This window comes from Cricetulus griseus, chromosome 3 (genome assembly GCF_003668045.3).
Source record: "Cricetulus griseus strain 17A/GY chromosome 3, alternate assembly CriGri-PICRH-1.0, whole genome shotgun sequence".
In the NCBI taxonomy this organism is placed as follows: Eukaryota; Metazoa; Chordata; class Mammalia; order Rodentia; family Cricetidae; genus Cricetulus; species Cricetulus griseus.
Window position 1 is genome coordinate 141,632,795 of NC_048596.1, and position 20,404 is coordinate 141,653,198.

At 43.0% G+C, this 20,404-nt stretch overlaps 1 protein-coding gene across 5 annotated transcripts in view; it reads left to right on the forward strand.

Moving 5' to 3' along the window:
- Positions 1–231: 231 nt before the first annotated feature.
- The window catches only part of Nipa1 (NIPA magnesium transporter 1), a 43,987-nt gene continuing 23,814 nt past the window's right edge, over positions 232–20,404 (forward strand). For 2 of the 5 annotated variants that reach the window (XR_003483143.2, XM_027404743.2), the window contains exon 1: positions 232–399. Coding sequence is in view for 1 of the 5 variants with exons in the window: in XM_027404743.2 (XP_027260544.1) it covers positions 240–399 (160 nt within the window). In the remaining 4 variants the exon portion in view is untranslated. Of the gene's footprint in view, positions 400–2,964; positions 3,168–5,546; positions 5,621–20,404 lie in introns of all 5 variants that reach the window. The other 3 variants (XM_027404746.2, XM_027404745.2, XM_027404744.2) reach the window with 3 other exon arrangements.

Here is a 20,404-nt window from a genome sequence, read left to right on the forward strand (position 1 = left end):
CCAAACACTGCACCAGCCGCTCTCCTGAATTATCTCTCAGCTTCCACATAGACCTCAGAAGCCTTTACGACCTCAGTTCCCACAGCATGCATCCCAGCCACCCCGAGTCCCTCCCCACCCCGCCTCACTTCGCCATCCGACCCTAGTCTCCGGCTCCGGCTCCTGCCCCGCCCCGCGCCGCTCAGCTCTCAGTCCGTGGGGCGCGGCGCGCACGCGCAGCGGAGGGCGGCGCGGGCGGCATGGGGACTGCGGCGGCGGCTGCGGCGGCCGGGGAGGGGGCGCGCGGCCCGAGCCCCGCCGCCGTGTCGCTCGGCCTGGGCGTGGCTGTGGTGTCGAGCCTAGTGAACGGGTCCACGTTCGTGCTGCAGAAGAAGGGCATTGTACGCGCTAAAAGGCGAGGTAGGGCGGGCTGAGGCCGGGCCGGGGTCCGCGCTACGCTGCTGCGGGAGCCGGTGAGCGTTGCCCGGGCGGGCTCTTCTAGCTGCCCCGCAGGCATCATCGCTGCATCCCGCGCGGTCTCTCTCTCTTCTCAGTAGCCCGAGAGGCCTTCTTCACTCTTTCAGGAGCCTTTCACAGGACTTATTGCCCCATTCCTTTACCGGTCCAGTCCTTCACCGCCACCCTGCTGGGGAGCATCGGGACAGGTGCTCGGCTTGCAGCCCTGCTGCCCGGAGGCCGGCACTCACCTACTGTCAGGCAGGGCTTCCTCAACATAAAATCCAGAGGTGGGTGGAGCCAGGCCTGTCCTGCTGTGAAATGGCCTGGGGTGCTCTTGGGAGAGCACTTAGTGGTGTGAAGAGCTAAGGTTGTGTGGTGGGCCCGCAGGGTGTGCAGGCAGCCACTGAAGTGCCCACTCTCACCTTTAGTGCAAGGTCTGTTCTTGCCAGCGGCTTTGGCCAAGGGGTTCTTAGTTGAGTTACCTCTGGTTGACATTTCAACCATCTGAAGCATGAAGAAAACAAAACAGGCATGCAAATGGGCCCGCTGAGCTTGGCCTGGGTCGACAGGTCACCAGATACCACTCCTTAGTGAGTGATACAGAAAGTGGGATGAGGCACAGAGCCCTTCTTTCTTTGTCCATGTCATGCATGCCATTTGTGTTTAGAGGTCTGTGACAGGCACTGAACGCCAGAGGCAGAATACTTTGAAGGGGAAAGTAAACATGGCTTATAGAGAGACAGAGAAAGGCTTGTGGTTGGAGTCCCAACCACAAGAACTGTAGGGGTAAGGACCTGGCTTCGAGCATATGGGAAGTAAATACACTTAATAGCTCTGATTCCAGAAGACAGTTGAAACTTTGACATGGCTAGGGAGCCAAGGACCTTCAGAAAAGAGACAAAGAACTGACAACCTTGAGTGAAAGTACAGAACCAGCAATCTTTATTTAAAGAAATTAATTTCACAGTGAAAGCATTGCAATCCCAATATAAAGCCTAAATCAAACCAAGTGTGATTTCTGAAGCATGCAGATGTGTCTCTAATGTACAAGCATCTGATACACTTGGCAACTACACTTAGGGTCTGTCAAATTGTACAGCCATCATAATTGGGCAAAGTTGTTTGTTGTGACTAAAATGGAAAAAACACATGTGCCCTTGATAGGATTGTGAGAATGGGTGCTTTACCTGTGAGGTAGTCTTGCTAATCCCACAACTTCCAGGTTAACCCTGAGAGAAACATCACACAAACCACACAAACCTCAGCTGAGGAACACCATATAAAATACCTGACTGGGCTTGTAATTAAGGCAATGAAACCTGAGGAACTCTCATAGCCAGAAGGAATCAGAAGACATACCATCAAATATAAGACATAAGAGGAAAACAAAAGAAATCTGAGTGCAGACTTCAGTTAGAAAAAAATCACATTAATAAGATAAACCAGTGGAGTTTATCTTCAGTGGCCAAAAAAGAAGAATTAAAGCAGCATCGTTATTGGTTGAACTGATGGGTGGGAGGAGCCTTGGGGAGGTATATGGGCAGTCATTTTCTGGGATGTGTATCTGCTTGATGTGAGTCCTAGAATGGATTGGTCCTTCTTAGACCTATTCCTTTCTGCATCCCAAGGCCCTACTCTAGAACTGTGTCATCTATTCACCACCATAAAGGAATCTTCCTGCTGAAAAAAAAAAGATAAACCATTTGATTAGCAAAAGTAAATAAATTGTTTCAGCTCAGTTTTTGTGTTCCAGGGTACTGCTAAACAAAACAAAACAAAACAAAACTAAAATTGCTTTTGAAGTCCTGGGTCTAATCCTAAGCACCATATTTTTAAAAAATCAAAAACATGATGTTTTGATTTATACCTACAAACTATGTATGGTTTTGTATGTGTATACTTTAGAAAATAGTCTCTCACTGTGTGGTTCAAGCCCTATCAAACTCATGATCTTCCTGCCTCAACATCCTGAGTATCTGGGATTACAGGTGTGTGTTATCACACATTCCATAGTATGCCTTTAAATTAATAAAGTGGAAATGTAATATTCATTAGTTTTGTATTTCCTCACTTTCCAACAACTGCTGTTGGTTAAGATTACTTTACTTGTGGTAGCAAAAGGCAGACAGTTTTGCTTTAGTAAATCTTCTTTGTTTAACATGGTTTTTTGAAGCTCTTATGCTATATACTATTATAGATACTGAAGCTACAACCGTTTTAAAATCTATTCTCAGGGAAGATATGATGGCATTCACCTGTAATCCCAGCCTGGTGACAAAGTGAGCCTCCAAGCCACCATAAAATAAAGTAAAAACCAACCCCCCCCATAATCATTTACTATATCTATTTAATGATGGACATAGCTTATAACTATCAAATAACTGAAATGGAAGAGGAGAGACAAAGAGGTGATACTGATACATAAAGGCCAAGTTCTTACATTAAGGGAGACTAACCCTTTATGGTTTCTTATACTATAATTAACTTTGTTTCTTCAGAAGATTATACCTTTATAATAATTTCTAGGAAGTCGAAGCTCCAGGGAAGCTAAATTCTAATTGTAGTTCTTCAATGGAGATGTTTGGGGAGCTACTGACTGTGAGTTTCACCTTTAAAGAATCTTCTTAATGAATGGGCCCAGTAAACTCCTGGAGAGCTGGAGAGTGCCCTCCGAAGCACAGTCTCAGGATTCAACTACCAAGCTTCTTTTTTGTGCCTTTGAGTGACATGTAAGTGGGATGGGGTAAGGGCTCTCACTCATAGTATATTTCACAGGACATTTGTTCGGAACCCAGAAATGACCCAAATTGCATATACTCAAATCCCTTGCTTTACGTGGTATGGTATTTGCATATGACTTATGACATCCTATATTTATAATTTAACTTCCAATAATCTGTTAATGACTTATAAAACAACTCAAAGTAAATATTGTGTAAATAGTTGTTACACTTTATTGTCTAAGGGAATAATGACAAGGAAAAAGTTCATACATGTTCAGTATGGACATTTTGTTTTTGAGACAGGTTATCATGCATCCCAGGCTGGCCTTCACCTGGTAGCTGAGGGTGACTTTGAACTTCTGATCCTCCTGCCTCCATTTTCCAAATGCTAGGATGACAAGAATGGGTTGCTATGCCATGTTTATGTAGTGTTGGGGTATCAAACCTGAGGCTTTATGCATGCTAGGCAAGCTCTCTTTCAGCTGAGCTGCATCCCTAGTTCTGCAGATGTATTCTTTAAAAGACCTGTTTGATTCATTGTATGTGAATAACTAGCTGCTCCAAATGTCCAGAGTTAGAGCAACATGGAAGTTGGGTTGCCTGCAGAGGACTAGGTAACCTGCAGGTAGGAAGGCAGGGATCATACCGATCTTTGGTAGCCTTTTGCTGCTGTGGAAATAGCTGAGATAAACAACTTTAAAAAAGAGGAGAGCTTCATTTTAACTCATATCTTCGTAGTTTCTGTTTGTTGCTTTGGGCCTGTGATATGAGAGGTGTTGGACCTTGCTGAATGAAGCCCCTTCCCTTTAGGCAGCTGGGAAACTGAGAGGAAGAAGAGTCCCACAGTCTCCCTGAAGTATGTACCAGATAATCCAACTTCCTTTCACTAAGCTCCTCCCCCCCCCCCTTTTTTGAGATAGGGTTTCACTGTGTAATAGTCCTGGCTGTCCTGGAACTCACTGAGATCCACCTGCCTCTGCCTCCTGAGTGCTGGGATTAAAGGTGTGTGCCACCACTGCCTGGCTCACTAAGCCCCTTGTAAAGGTTTTGTTTTCTCCCAGTTGCACCATGAGCTAGTAACCAAACTTTTAGCATGTGGTCCTTTGGTGGACATTTAAGGTCTGAACTATAAGACTGTCTAAATAGCAACTAGACATTCTCCAAAAATAATACTATTTCAGAATGTTTAAGAGCACTGTAACCGGACTAGGCATGCCATAGTAAACTCTGTATTCAAGGAGATTTGAGGCAGTAGGGTGGGGGTGTTAAGGCAGAAAGGGAGAAATTTACACATAGTATAGGGTTCATTGGTCTTGGAAACTTGGGCTGTTGTTGATGTCAGGTCACTGCTGTCAGTGTTCTGTCTGGAGAATCCATCTCTGAATTGAGGGGTTCTTAAAGAATGTTGAACACAAACTGTATTGACTGAGTATGGTGGTACCTGCTTGTAATCCTATTACTTAGGACAGACTTATGGTTCAGGAGGCTGAACATAGTTCAGCCGGGGCTACATGGTTCAAGGCTAGACTGGACTGTGTAGCAAGACCTGTCTCATAAAAGCGTAAGTGATTAGGAAAAGAGGGGAAGTTGTATTGCCAGAGTTAGAGGAGGAATCTCCAGTGGGACTTGAGAAAGCACTTACCTCAAGCAGGTAGGCATCAGCCAGCTCCAGTTCTGTTTTGAGTCTGATAAGAACAAATTCTTGGTATCCATAGCTTCATAGTGATAGCCAGTGAGAGGAGGGGCATAGGCTGGTTGTCACTGAGAGACTGTACACCCGGGATACTGATAAAGAGGGACCAGGGCTGTCTGGAGACCAAGCTCAGGGAAGGTGGCTACTCAGACCTGGCTGAGGGTGTTTTATTCGTTACTAAAATCTATGCAGATGCTGTAGACCAGCAATGACTGGTTGATCTTTTAAAATTTCCCTTTTGGAAATCAAGGACTGCAATAAATTTCTACCTTATATGCTCAAGAAATGTAAAACAAGTATTGGCCAGGAATTAGAGAATTTAAAACTCATGTTTTGCTAGTGGGGGTGTAAAATGATGCAGCCTCTTTGGAAAATAGCATGTTTGTTCCTCAAAGTGCTAAATATAGAATTACCATTTGAGCCAGCAGTTCTACTTCTTGGATTATGCAAAGACCTCAGATATTCTAGCCATACCTAAAGGAAGTAAAAGCAGGGACTCAAGAGATTTTTGCACTTTTGTTTGCAAAAGCCTTATTCCCGGAGTCCACAGACGGGAGTGACTCAGTCCATGAACTGATGGTGGTGTGCTAGTGGGTTTTCTGTTACTGTAACAAGGAGCTGTGCTGGTGTAATAAGAAAAAGATTACTTTGACTCATAATTTTGCAAGTTTCATTTCACTTACCTCAAGCAGGAGCCTGGAATAGAAAGATGGAAAAAGGAAGGACCAGAGTTCCACAGCTCCTTCACGTGCATGACCAGAATGACGTAAGACTATCCACGTGCCCTCTGTGTTACAGGATCTGCCACCTTCCAACCATGGTACAAGCTGTGACCCTTTGAAGGATATTCTAGATCCAAACTTGAGCAGATGACAAAATGTGCTCTTTTTAAGGCTGCATATCAGTCAGCCTTTAAAAAGAAGGCAGTTTTGACACAACAGAGATGAATCTTGAGGACATAAACCTGTCCTGAAAGGACACTACTGTGTGATTCTATGATGAGGCCCTCAGAGCAATTCAAATTTATGGACAGATGGAAAGTATACTAATGGTTACCCCCTAGAGTAGAGCAAGAGAGGAATGGCCCAGAGTGTAGTTGATTTTTCTGTCCCACTATCTAGCTCCCAAATAACCACAGGGAGGCTTCTTATTAATTATGAAAGCTCTGCCAGTAGCTTAGACTTGTTTCTAACTAGCTCTTATAATTTAAATTAACTCATTTCTATCAATTTGCTTTCTGCCTTGTGGCTGTATTACCTTTACTCTGTACTGCCCATGCTGTTTTCCTGTTTCCTTTGTCTGGCTGGTGACTCCGCCTTCTTCTCACTGTTTTTTTTTTTTTTTTTTTTTTTTTTTTCACTCCAAAATCCTGCCTAGCTATTGGCTGCTTAGTTTCTTATTAAACCACTCACAGTGACATGTCTTCACACAGTGTAAAAGAATAGTCCACAACATCAGAGTAGAAAATTTCCAGGTCAGTAGCATTTTAGAAATGTATAGTTGTTATTATTATTATTATTATCATTATTATTATTATTGTTATTATTATTAATTTTTTTGAGACAGGGTCTCTGGCAGTCCTGGAACTTACACTGTAGACAAGATTGGCCTCAGAGATCCACCTGCCTGTGCCTCCCAAGCACTGTGATTAAAGGTGTACATCACCAGTGCCCATCGAGAAGAGTTATTATTGATTGACCAGCAGCACTCTTGTTCTTAACACCACTGAGCTGTACACTAGGAAATAGTTAAGGTGGCATATTAGTTACTTTTCTTGTTACTGTGAATATCAGCCTGACAGGAAGCATTACAAGGGAGGACAGTTTCATTTCAGTTCACAGCTTAAGGAGATACATACAGTCTGTTGTCCCAGGGAGGGCATGGGCAGGTGCCTATTTGGTGTTGGGAGTGTGTACCAGCTGTGTTATAGTTTGAAAGTGAAATATCCCCCTGTAGTCACATGTGTTCACTTGGTCACCATAAGGTGGCACAGGGAGAGTTGTGGACCCTTTTGAAGGTGGAGCCTCTCTGGAGGAAGTAAGCTTCTGGAGGGCAAGTCTTGATATTTTTTTAGTACAGTCCATTTCCTGTTCATTCTCTGCTTCATGATTTTGGATGAGATGGGACTGGCTGGTCTCTTGCTGTTGGGAGACTTCACTGCTATTTATCTGTTTAACTGTAACTGTAAGCCAGAATAATTTGTTTCCTTCCTGAAGTTGCTTCTTGACAGGTGTGTGGTCACAGTAATGAGAGAAGAAACTAAGCTCCTGCTGCTGCTGTGACTTCCTACTGTGATGAACTGTACCTTCAAGCTGGGAGGCAAAAGAAACCATTTCCTTAAATTGCATTTATCAGGGTATCTTATCACAGAAATTAGAAAAGAAACTCAGAAAATTAGTGCTGAAGTGGAGCTGTTTGCTGTAGATGGAAGTTTTTGTCCCGTCTGGTCCCTTGGCCATTTAGTCCCAATAAATACATATAGGCTTCTATTAATTATAAACTGTTTAGCTGATGGCTCAGGCTTTTTATTGTCTAGCTCTCTCTCAACTATTAATCCATTTCTGTTAATCTATGTATCTCCATGTGGTCTTAGCTTACCAGAGAATGCCTGGGCGTCCTACCTTCCCAGTAGCTATATAGCATCTCCTCAACTCTGCCTACTACCTTTCTCTATCCCTGTTTAGATTTCCCACCTGGCTAAATCCTGCCTCTTCATTGGCTGAAACAGTTTTATTCATCAACCAATGAGAGAAACGTATTCACAGCATACAGAAAGACATCCCCCATCAGTTTGCAGAGTGAAAAATGCATCCTATAAAAATTCCTGTAGTTCTAAATAAAAAATTTTTGAGACAGTCTGGTCAAGTTCTCACATATATATCTTGGGTTTGCCTCAAACTCAATATGAAGTTAAGGGTGATTTTGAACTTCTGATTCTTCTACTTCTACCTACCCAGTGCCATCACACCGGATCTACTCCATAGCCAGTAGTCCTTACACTGTCTTCTAAAACTCATGATAGTTTTTTAAAACTATGAGCTCATATAAAAACACTAAAAACAAAAAGAAAGAAAGAAAATGGGTCATTGAGACCCATTTTCAGGTAAAAGTGCTGGCTTCAAAAGTCTGGGGACTGAGTTTGATCCCTGGAATCTGCAAAGATGGAAGCAGTGGTCCAACTCCACAAAGTTGTGCTCTGACATTCACGTGTATGTTGTGGCACATGTCCCACCCTCCCCATCGTGCATGCATGTGCACACACACACATACTATAATAGAATAATAAACAACTGAGGAACATACAATACACAATAACACAGAACAAATAATTTCCTTTCCAAAAGGAAGATGTAGGGGCATAGCAAGAAAAAGTTAGGAACAGAGCAAGACTCACACTGGATGGACCAAAGAAATTCTGCTCCTATGAACTTCTGAGCCTCATTATAGAATCACCTAGGCCCCAGTGACTTCAGTAGGACCACCCCTCATGCTCTGCCCCAACAGCATATGTGGCTTCTCTCTTGTGCAGATTCCACTTGGTGCCTGCAGCTTTCTTTGGCACATAGTCCATAGTCTTGACATTTCCAATGTTCTGGGGTCTTTATTGTAACTTCCCACCTTGATACAGTAATCTCTCAGAGTTCTTGCAGGGTATCTGAGAAGTTGAGAAAATGTACCACAGGCTTGCCCACAGACCAACCTGATGGGGCATTTTATTAACTGAGATTCCCCGCCCCCTTTCACAATTACTCCTTTGTGTCAAGTTGACATAAAACTAGCCAGCACAATGACTCCTTTTTGACCCAATGCACACAAACACATCCCTGTTAAACCATAACCTTTCCTTTCTTGTTGTTCCCAAGATGTCACATTAATATCAGTATCACAGTATAAGACATACTTCAAACTTTAAAAGTTTCAGTCCTTTTTTTTTTTTTTAAAGATTTTATTTATTTATCAAGTATACTGTCTTCTGCCTACATGCCAGCAGAGGGCACAAGATCTCATTCAAGGTGGTTGTGAGCCACCATGTGGTTGCCGGGAATTGAACTCAGGACCTCTGGAAGAACAGTCAGTGCTCTTAACCGCTAAGCCATCTCTCCAGCCCCCAAAATTCCAGTCTTTAAAGTTCAACTTTCAACATTCAAAGTTACTCCAAACCATCCATATTATCTCCAGAATATCCAAAGTCTCTAAAATTCTGAAGTCCCCTAACTGTGGACTTGTAAAACAGACAGAAGGACAAAATGCCCTCTACTCCAAGAAGGAATGGCCAGGGCATAGTAACAACCAAACCGAGCAAAACTAAACTCCAATAGTGTAAATAGTTCATTGTTCAATATCTGGGCTTCATTCAGGACCATCCATTCTGGACTCCTCCATTGAGCCCCTTCTCCCTTTCCATCCTCTGCAGATCCTCTTAACACCCCTGTGCTCTTAACAGATGAGCCATCTCTCCAGCCCTGGTACTGTCAGTTTGAAATGCTGGAGTCTTCTGCTGCAGATGGATTAAACTTCCACCAGTAGCTTCTCCTGGGCTCTCTTCAGGGCCTGTGACTCTCCCACATGGTGTCAATCCTCATTTTCTCTCCATGACCACTTCAGTCCTGGACTTCCACTGTAACCGAGACTTCACCTTCACCAATGACCTTTCCTGGCCTTTCTTGAGGGCCACAGAGCCAAGCCTCAGCTGCTCACTATGACCCTTTCATGCCTTCATAACCAGTACCACTTGGGTGACTCATGTTACAAAGATTGTTGTCAGTCTGAGATGCAGCCTTGGTTCCTTCTGTGAACTGACCCCAAGGAGATACTCCCAGACTTAAAGATCCTCATTGGTGCTGGCGTCTTCTTAATCACCACTAATTCCCCAGTTCCAGCTGAACAGCATCTGTTGTCCCAGTGAAGCAAAAGTTTCACTTCAGTGGTTCTGGTCTCTTACCAACAACTGATTCTTCAGTCCAAGATGAACAGAACCAAAGATTGTTAATTCAGAATATCACATGAATGGCCCCGATGATCTTTGCGTCTTTCTGAAACTTCAAAAGCTAGGCTTCCATCGTGTGCACCTCTTTCAGCATTCCTGTCTTACTCCACTATCAGCCCATTATTTCTCCCAGCCCAATGTTCCAAACTCTATCCACAGTCCTTCCAAAACCAACAGGGTCATAGGACTGTCACAACAAAAACTTGGAGACAGACTACACCAATGGAGCAGATGCCACTGATGAACATTGCTTACTGGCTTGCTCAGCATGTTTTCTTAGACAGCCCAGGGCCACCTGCCCAAAGATGGCACCACCCACAATGGACTGGGTTCTCCAATATCAATCATTAAACAAAAAAGTGCTCTACAAACTTGCCTGTAGGCAATCTGATGGAGGTATATTTGTCTCTATTGAGATGCCTCTTCCCAGGATGAAACTGAAGAACTCAGTGGTTTTAGAACAAGATAGGGAACGCAGGCTTCATGCGGTCCCCTGATGGAGGAGGAGGAAGGAATCTGGGTAGTGAGTTGGTAGCGGGCCTGGCACAGATGCATGTATACAGTTTATACTTAGACTGAGTGTCTCTGGGATATGTGCAGGGACTTTACCAGCTCTGGTTTTGGGATATGTATCAGATGCAGAGGAACTTCATGCTCAGGGGAGGTCTGTCTTAATGCTCATGTGCAGAAAATAAAACATGTAAATATAATATTGGCTTAAAAGATGAGAGTGACCTACGGAGGAAAATAAGTAGAAGAGCATGGAATGCTGCAAATTTAGTAGAAACACTTTGTTAAAAGGACTGCCAGAACTTATCACTTCCTTATTTTTAGGCATCTGGTATCCCCAATTTTCTCCCTACTTTGGTAATAGTACCATTTTTGAATCATTAATAGCATTTATTCCCTGAAGGTCATTGATATGAGAATATAAGGGAAGAGAAAGTGGAGAGCTCAGGGAACCATTGCCCTGTAACTGACAACATTGAGCCAGTTCTCATTATAAGAAGGGTATTGGGGTTTGAATGCAAAATGTCCCATGTCAGCTCATGTATTTCAACACCTGGTCACCAGCTTTTGGTGCTGTTGTGGAACATTGTGAAACCTTTAGGATGTGGGCCCTTACTGGCAGAGGCCACTGTGAGCAGGTTGTTTTAGTTACTGTTTCTGTTGTTGTGAAGAACCACTATGAACACTGCAACTCTTTTTTTTTTTTTTTAAGATTTTATTTATTTATTATATATACAGTCTTGTGCTTGCATGCCAGCAGAGGGCACCAGATCTCATTCAAGGTGGCTGTGAGCCACCATGTGGTTGCTGGGAATTGAACTCAGGACCTCAGGAAGAACAGTCAGTACTCTTAACCACTGAGCCATCTCTTTAGCTCCACGACCATGCGTATAAAGGGAAACATTTAATTGTGGTGGCTTACAGTTGCAGAGGTTTAGTCATTATCATCATGGCAGGACATAGTAGCATGCAGGCAGACACCGTGCTGGAGAAGAAGCTGAGAGTTCTATATCTTGATCCCTAGGGAACGGGAAGTGAACTGAGTCTACACTGAGCATAGCTTGAGCATTAGTAATGTACTTGCTCCAACAAGGCCATCCTACTCCAACAAAGCCACACCTCCTAATCATGCCACTCCCTATGCATTATGGGAGCCAATTACATTTCAGACTAACACACAGGTCTTGTGGTTTTATAGTCTGTCCCCATTTCTGTCCACTCTCTGCTTTCTGACTGCAGACACAATGTGACCAACTAGCTCAAACTACTGTTGCTATGCTTTCCTATCTGTGTGGATAGTGTAGCTTCTTAAACCGAGAGCCAGAATAAACTTTTCCTCATCTTATCTGTTTCTGTGGTAAACATGATTATGTGGTTCTTCAGCCTTTAGACCTGGTTTGCATGAGGTGTGTGGAAGAGTTTGAGACTTCAGCCAGTGAAGCTCTAGGATGTGATTGGTAGAGCTCAATATATCATGTTTGTGATGGTCAGAAGCCCAGGATGCTGAAAGAAGAATAAACAGTGGAGACCTAACTCATGAGGTTTCAGAGGGGAATACAGACTCTTCTGGGAACTGAGCTGGAAATAATTTGTGTTACATTTGGCTAAAGAACCTGGCTATGTTTTGCCCATTTCCTAAGAATTTGAGTGTGGCTGAATTCAAAAGTAATGGAGTAATTTGTTCAGCAGAGGAAATTATAAGTATTTAGGCTGTATGGTTGCTTATGAGTGTTCTGCTCCAGGTCTACAGTGAGCAAAAGGTGGAGCAGAAGTATATACAGTTTGGCTAGGAAAGGGGTGTAAGTTTAAAGTCAAGCTTCTGTAGTTGTTAGAATTCAGCATTTTTACAAGAGGAGGGCCTCGGTCCTGCCCCAAGTGATGTGACAGACTTTGATGATCTCCCGTGGAGGCCTCACCCTCCTTGAGGAATGGATGGGGGGTGGGATGAGGAGATGGTGCTGGGGGAATGGGAGGACAGGACAGAGAGGGAACTGGGATTGGAATGTAAAATAATATTGTTTTTAATTTTAAAAAATTAGCATCATTAAAGAGAAATCTGGTATTCTGTACCAGGATAACAAGGAAAAGTGCTCAGAGGGCAAGACTGCACTCGGGGCTGATTTGGGCCCTTTTAGAAGGAGACCTGGGAGTCTCAAATGGTCAGAAAGTTTAGGATTCCAATGGTATTTTGGTTTGAGCTTTCTCTGGTAGGGCTATATATTAAAATATTATCTACATATTGGACAGTGGCTCTTTGAAACCAAATTAGGTCCCTATGATCTTTTTCTAGTGGTGTAGTGGAAAGATGGGAGCTGTTTCTGAATCTTTGAGGGAAGGCTGGGTACTTGCTACTTCTACTCTTTTATTAATGGTTGTTTACAATGTATTTTATATATACAGTGTATACAAAGAATGTATACAGGGTCACTTTCTCTCTACCAACTGATAGGCTTCTAAAGGGTAGTTGTTTCTAGTAGGTCAAAACCAGAAATGAGAGGAATTGGTGAGGTTGGCCACCTTATTTATATTGCTAACTAGGGTGACCTATTCCCATAGAAAGGGGGGCAGGAGAAATGATTCCATTTGTCATATGCATTGGCTCAGAGTTATGATCTATAGACAGACTAGGGGACATTTCAGAATGCCTGAGTGAGTGGTCATCAGGGTGTTACTTATCTTTGTTCTCTGAAGAAAGTTGGAGATAGTTGGTTGGCCCCAGGCCTTGATATGGGACTTCTTGGTTGAGGTTACTGATTTTACCCTGCAGACAATAATGATGATTTCAAGAATTTTGACAGGCATGAGAGTACTTAGGACCATTGGCAAGGTCTCTTCTATGGAGGGCCCAATAATTTCATTGGTTCTTTTTTCCAGGTTTTATGGAGGATGTGATCCTCAAGGGCTACAATTTTTGTGGCCTGATATTTGGAGCTGGGTTTAATTTTGTTTCCACTTTCCTGAGATATTACATATATGATACATATATATACATAATATATATATATATATTACATGTATATTAAATGTTACATATTGTGATTGGCCTCAGGATATAAGTAAGACTCATGGGCCTTTCTTCCCTGTTACTCATAGGGACTGAGGCTGGCATTAAGAGTTTGGAGCTGTTCCAAGTCTCATGAGGGCAGTGGACAACACCTCTACTCATTTTATAGAGGTTTCTTGGCAAAGCTTTGTTAAGATCAGTTTATTCAGTACAGCAGTTAGGATGGACTTCCTAGCTTAATCAACCTATTGTAGAAAATCCTTCATACTGTCTCCGAGGAGGTGATAGATCCTGTCTAGCTGACAGTCAATATAGATCATTGAAACTGTATACCACTTAGTAGACTCAGGGAATATAACGGCCATCAGAGGATTCAGTAGCATTAACACGGCACTGACAAGCCTAAAATCTAGGACCATTTGACTTTCTCCACTTGCTTTACATTCCAGGAGGATTAGGATTTTACAGAGAAACTGACAGAGGACAGCAAGACATGTTGTAGAAAAGATTTTTTAATTTTTAATTTTTTTTTTTTTTTTAAGACAGGGTATCTCTGTGTAACTCTGGCTATCCTCGAACTTGTTCTGTAGACTAGGCTGGCTTCAAATTTACTGAACTCTGCCTGTCTCTACCTCCCAAGTGCTAGGATTAAAGGCATGTGCCACCACCACCTGGCAAAAAGTTTTAATGATGAAAGTATTTCTAATTCAACTTCCCCCTGATGGATCTTTTTTGATTGGATAATTTATCACAGGTTTTGAGTGGATTTTGAAGAGACAAATTTTAACTGAACCAGGGATCCTTGTACCTCAAACAGTCAGATCCACTTTTGTGGGCTTCTTTCTTGGGGGTACTTTAGAGGCTAGGGTAATCATAGCTCCAGAGACCCTACAGAATTACAAGATTGCCCCTGGGTAACTAACAAAGTATCTTCCCAAGATGGGAGAAGGGCATTGAGGGACTGTCGGGAATATATAATTAAAAACCCGGTCTTCAAATAGACAGGTGTGTGAGGCAGTAAAGTACTGTTTTGGAGGGTGTTCCTTCTAGCCCCTACTATATCTGTAGATCAGGAAGGTAGGTTTCCAGGGAAGGGTAAGGACCAAGTAAGTGCCTTCACTGTCTGTAACAGATTAGCTTTCTTACCCTAGTTCAAGGATAATTCAAGGTACTTCAGCAGGGATCAGAAGCTAGTCCAGTCCCTGGGCACCCTCAGCCCTGTAAGGTGGCCATGATGTTGAGGGTTGGGTCCTTCCTGCTCTGAGACAGCATCAGTCCACCTTCCAATGTTAGACTTCCAAGACTTTACATGTTGAACACTCAAGAGAGGGAGGTAGCGGTTAGAGCTCTTTCATGCCCAATGTCCTGAACCTCTCTCTCTGGAAGTCTGAGACTTATGTGTTTTTTTGTTTTTGGTTGTTTTTTTTTTTTTTTTTGATAGGTCTAGCCAATGCCTTCAAGGACAAGTGTAATTATCTCTTCTGTTCCTTTTGGTCTTCCTCTAGATCTTGGATGTTCAACATGAAGAGAGCAGTGTCCAACAGCTAATTGTTGAGAGTTCTGTGGTCTCATCTTCAGTTTCTGAGGCGTTCTTTAATATCTGTAGCTGGTAGATAATAAAATGTTGACCCAGAAGAGATTATACTGTGAAGAATGTAGGGTCCATGTTGGTGAATTCCTGAAAGCCTCAGTCAACCTGTTGGGAAATAGGGCAGGGTTTTCTTCCTTTCTGCAAGCATCTTCTCCGATGTTGACATAGTTAATTTTTCCTTCCTGCAATGAGGTTTTTCTATCATCTGCCTATACTTATGATTCCATGATGAGGAGTTGGAATCCCAGCTAGTGGCTTCCTGAGCTGGGAGGTGGTCATTAGAACTTTACCAGATAAATTGCTTGAATGCGTTTTAAATGTATCCTCCAAGATTCTCTGTGTTCCTCCAGGGATGTAGCAAGTAAGCAGGCATAAGTTAAAGTTAAGGTCCAGAAATAACTAGTTAATTGGGATGTTCCTCAGAAATGCTCCCTAGCTTCTTGTATTGGACATTTGTGATTGAAAAGGGACTCAAACTTTCACCACTTAAAGGGAGTGCCACAGGCACAGAAGAGAATAGCTGATAGGAAGCTCCACTGTTTGTAGGGCCTGTAGGGCTTTTCCCTTTGTGCTGGTAATTTGGAATGAATAGGAGACTATGGAGGCAGGTAAAGGTGGGCCTCTATGCAATAGGAGATGTTTCTCCTGAGTCCTATTGCCCATTGTTTGTTTAGAGATAGGGTCTGTATGTATCCTGTGGTGTTCTTTTTGAAAAACATGGTTTAGACACAACAGGGATCATGTTTACTTTTGTGTTACATGACCCCCTTTCCTGGTAGAGAGCTATGATGGCCTGAACACATGACAGTTCAGACTTATTCCCTTGAGTCCTACAAAATAGGTTTTGCTGCAGAATGTTGTTGCAGTTTGAACTTAGATCCTTTGGCTGAATTTCCCCATCACCCAGCTTGTTTTGAGGCCTATGGTCTTACAGTAAAATATTAGCTTCTTTTTCTTTATGTTCTCAGGATCAAACTTATTTCACTTATTGAAGATGTGTTGTAATGTCCCAGGGGGATGAAGGCAGATTTCCCGTAAAGATCCTGAGGAGGGAGAGACAAGTACCAAAGCTTCTGAAATGCAAAAACCATGTTCCTTTTGTTTACTGGCATCCTCGAGGAGATTTGATGGGTTAGAGTGTCCTCTTTCCCATCATTTGAACCCAGGCTTTTCTGGGTGAGTGTGACCATAGTTGCAGTGTAGTTAGAAACACCAATTTTTAATCTCCAATTCTTCTGAGTTACTTTTTGCCTTGGTAAAAAGTTGAAGCAGTTGCCTAAATTGTTTCTCTCACCTGGAATGTCTCTGCACTGAGATTCTTTCATCTGAATGGAATACTCACCCAGTCTTGAGTTAGTAGATGGCTAGACTCAGAGAAGCTTGCTTGAATGCATGACTAAGGCTTTCACTTTTAGATGGCCATTTAATGCAAGTGAGCAGAATGTTTTAAGGTGCTATCTTACTACCTGGGAAATTATCTCCATATCCTTATGTGAGTGTTGCCTATAGTAAATGGACAGGAGAATTTGAGAAATGTAGCCTACGACAGAGCAGAAGTAAATAAAACCTAATGGTAGGAAAGTGGAGAGCAAAGTTGTTTAGGAGTCTCCAGGTGTTGGGAACCTGCAGGTGCCTGGGTTGGATTCTCCCTCCCCAATGTGGGGTCAGGAGTGGTTCCTGGAGAATTATCTCAAGTGGAAGGTGCAGGTGAGAACTGCTGTCTCAGAGTCCTAGACTGCCGTTCCCTGTCATTCCTAGTGGGCCTCCAGGAAGCTGGAAGGAAAAACAAGTGTTGATTAATGATTGATGTAGGATGCCCCAGCCCACTGTGGGGTGCCATTCCTGAGCAAGCAGGCTGGGGCTGGAGAGGTGGCTCAGTGGTTAAGAGCACTGATTGCTCTTCCAGAGGTCCTGCGTTCAATTTCCAGCAACCACATGGTGGCTCACAGCCATCTATAATGAGATCTGGTGCCCTCTTCTGGTGTACAGGCATATATATAGGGGCAGAATGTTATATTCATAATAAATAAATAAATCTTTAAAAAAAAAGAAAGAGAGAGAGAGAGAGAGAGAGAGAGAGAAAGGAAGAAAGAAAGAAAGAAAGGAAGGAAGGAAGGAAGGAAGGAAGGAAGAAAGAAAGAAAGAAAGAAAGAAAGAAAGAAAGGCTGACTAAGCCATGGAGAGCAAATCAGTAAGCACTGCTTCTCCTTAGCTCCTGCTCCAGTTCCTGCCTTCAGATTCCTGCTCTGACACATTTCTCCATGATGAACTGTGATTGGGAAATGTAAGCCAAATAAGCTTTCCTGTGCATGTTGGTTTTGGTGATAGCAATAGGAACCAAACTTGGGCACCATGGCAGGGAAAGATGAGAAAAGAGTGTTTGAGTCTGGACTCTGCAGACTTTGATCAGGCATTCTGTGGGAACTTTCCCATCGTTTCCAAGTGCCCAAGAAAGAAGAGAATAGCGCTATAGTAGGTCCTCCTGTTAAGGATGAGAGCAGTTGAAAGTCTTTACTGCTTCCCACCCAGCTGCTTGATGGTCAGTAGTTACAGGTGCAGAGCAGAGTTCAGATCACATCTGCTGGAATTGGCAGGTTCTTGTGTCTGCAAACAGTGATTTGGACAAAGACACATAGAATGGGAAAAGAGATAGTTCCTTAGAAGAGATAAACACATGAACTTGGAAATGAGGCAGAGCTAGGCCCCGTCCAGATTCCAGAAGAGTTCAAGATTAGGCCCATTACCATTATAGGTCATTTATGTTTTGTGTGTGTGCATTTTCTTTCATTCTCCCTTTCTCTCTCTCTTCCTTCCTGCCTTCCTGCCTTCCCTCCTTTCCTTTCCTTTCCTTTCCTTTCCTTTCCTTTCCTTTCCTTTCCTTTCCTTTCCTTCCCTTCCCTTTTTCCTTTCCTTTCCTTTCCTTTCCTTTCCTTTCCTTTCCTTTCCTTTCCTTTCCTTTCCTTTCCTTTCCTTTCCTTTCGTTTCTTCAATATAGGAACTCACAGAGATCCACCTGCCTCTGCGTGCACCTCCTGAGTGCTGGTATTGAAGATGTGAATCACCACCCAGCCATATTGTGTTTCTTTGTGATGATGTGGTTTTATTACATATGTACCCAGTGTTCAGGAAAGTTTCTGGTTTCCTCTTAATATTGGCTTCTTTCATGTGTTTATCCTGGTGCCTCTGGGATCTGTCCCTCTACCTTCATTCATGTATCTTGTTAATTGACAGGATTCCTGATGTGGGAAACAGTTGCACTGTGGGTGATCATTGCTATTAGCTGCTTTGCTACTTGATGTCACCAGATTCCTTTCAAGAAACAACTTAATGGGGCTGGAGAGATGGCTCAGCGGTTAAGAACACTGACTGTTCTTCCAAAGGTCCTGAGTTCAATTCCCAGCAACCACATGGTGGCTCACAACCACCTTGAATGAGATCCGGTGCCCTCTGCTGGCATGCAGGCAGAAGACTATATAGACTGTATACATAATAAATAAATCTTTAAAAAAATAAAAAAACAAAAAACAAAAAGAAATAACTTAATGGAGTGTTTGTTTCATAAACCTTACAGTTTAAGAAGGAATCCCATCCATTACGTCAAAAAAGACAGGGCTATGGGTGCATGAGGCAGCATGTGGCTGCAGTCAGGAAGCAGGGAGCTGGGCTATTAAACTTTAAGACCCACTCCTAGTGACATACTTCCTCCAGCAAGGCTCCACTTCCTGAAGTTTCACAACTTTCCCAACAGCACCAGAAGCTGGGGACCAGGTGTGCAAACACATGAACTTCTGGGGGAGATTTCATATTCAAATCACAGCATCCCATCCTTGGCCATCTTATAATGCAAGATCCATTTGCTCCTACTTCAGAAGTCCCCATGAGTGCTCATGATGACTCATTAGCTTAAAGCACATTAATTGCAAACCTGAAGACCAGAGTTTAATCAGTGGAACGTACAGTAAGAACGTAAGAACGTACAGAAACACATGCAAGCATGCACACATACATTTGTCCTTGTTCAGGCCCCTGCAGGTTCCTAACATCTGCCTGCTGACATTACCTGGTGACTACTAACTGACTTTGCTTCCCACTTCCCTACCATTAGGCCTTACTTACTTTTGCTGTTCTAGGCTACCTTTCTCAAATTTTTCTGACCATTTACTGTAGGCAACACACTGACCCTCAGTGAGGTATAGATATAATTTCCCAGGTAATAAGACATCACTGTATAAACTGACAACATGACTGCTCCATGGTTTGGTTAAAGGTAAGGTTTTTTCTTGTGGATATGAGGGAGAGAACAGCCAGAGGCATTTGGAAGAGTCCGGAGCATGGAGAGAAAAATAGTAGACTGAAAATGGACCTGGCCAGGAGACAGAAGGAGCAGAGCAGAGAGTGAGACAGAGTGGGAGCAAGGGAGGCTGAGAGAGGAAGACAAAGAGAACTTGGGGAAAAGAGGGCCCGAAGCTGGAATAGCAGGCCTATAAGGAGCATGAGTAGCTGGGACAAGGGAAACCCTTGAGCTGGAAAAGTTCAAGGTAGGGGAAGAGGTAAGAAGGTCTGGGCTCCTGGACTCTGAAGTGTGTGGCAGGTACTTATGATACTGAGAGAGCCTGGAGGCCAGCTTGTTCTTTGGTATGTTAATAGACACCACAGGTAGCCATATGTCCCTCCTGCCAGTAACAAGGTAAATGCCCTCTTTTAGTAGAGGAGAAGCAGCTTCAAAGTTCTTGAGGAATGCTGACTTTTGTCTAACCGCCAGAATTAGGGGAAATGAGTTTCCTCTGTACCTGACAGTCACCTTAAGGTTAGGGTCTGATGAAAAAAATAACCCTACCCACAGCAATAAAAAAATCAGTTTTAAGCCATTGGTGGCACATGCCTTTAATCCCAGCACTCGTGAGGCAGAGGCAGGTGGATCTCTGTGAGTTCGAGGCCAGCCTGGTCTCCAGAGCAAGAGCCAGGATAGACTCCAAAGCTACACAGAGAAACCCTGTCTCGAAAAACCAAAAAAAAAAAAAAAAAATCAGTTTTAAAATTAGAAGTCCCCATGAGGCAGGAGAATAGGGTGGAAAGTCTCAAGAATATTTGTGTTTTAGGTAGTGACTTATTTAGCCAAAGAAAACCAATCTATGAGCAAATTGTCTTTGGGATTAGCCTGTATTGGTTGAGAAAAAAAAGCAAAACACCCCAAAACAACTTCACAATTTTAGTGGCTTCTCACCTATTGATAGACTAGAGATTACTTATGAGGTAAATAAGCAAGATAACACTCATTCTTTTTTATTATTTAGTTTTTATGTGAAGGTTTCTCTCTTAAGTGCAATTGTAAATCTCTTACTTGATGGCACATAATAGCTTTTAAAAAAAGATTGAAACAATTTTTTAGCTACATAGTGTGTGTGTGTGTGTGTGTGCGCGCGCGTGCGTGCGTGCGTGCATGCCTGCCTGCCTGCCT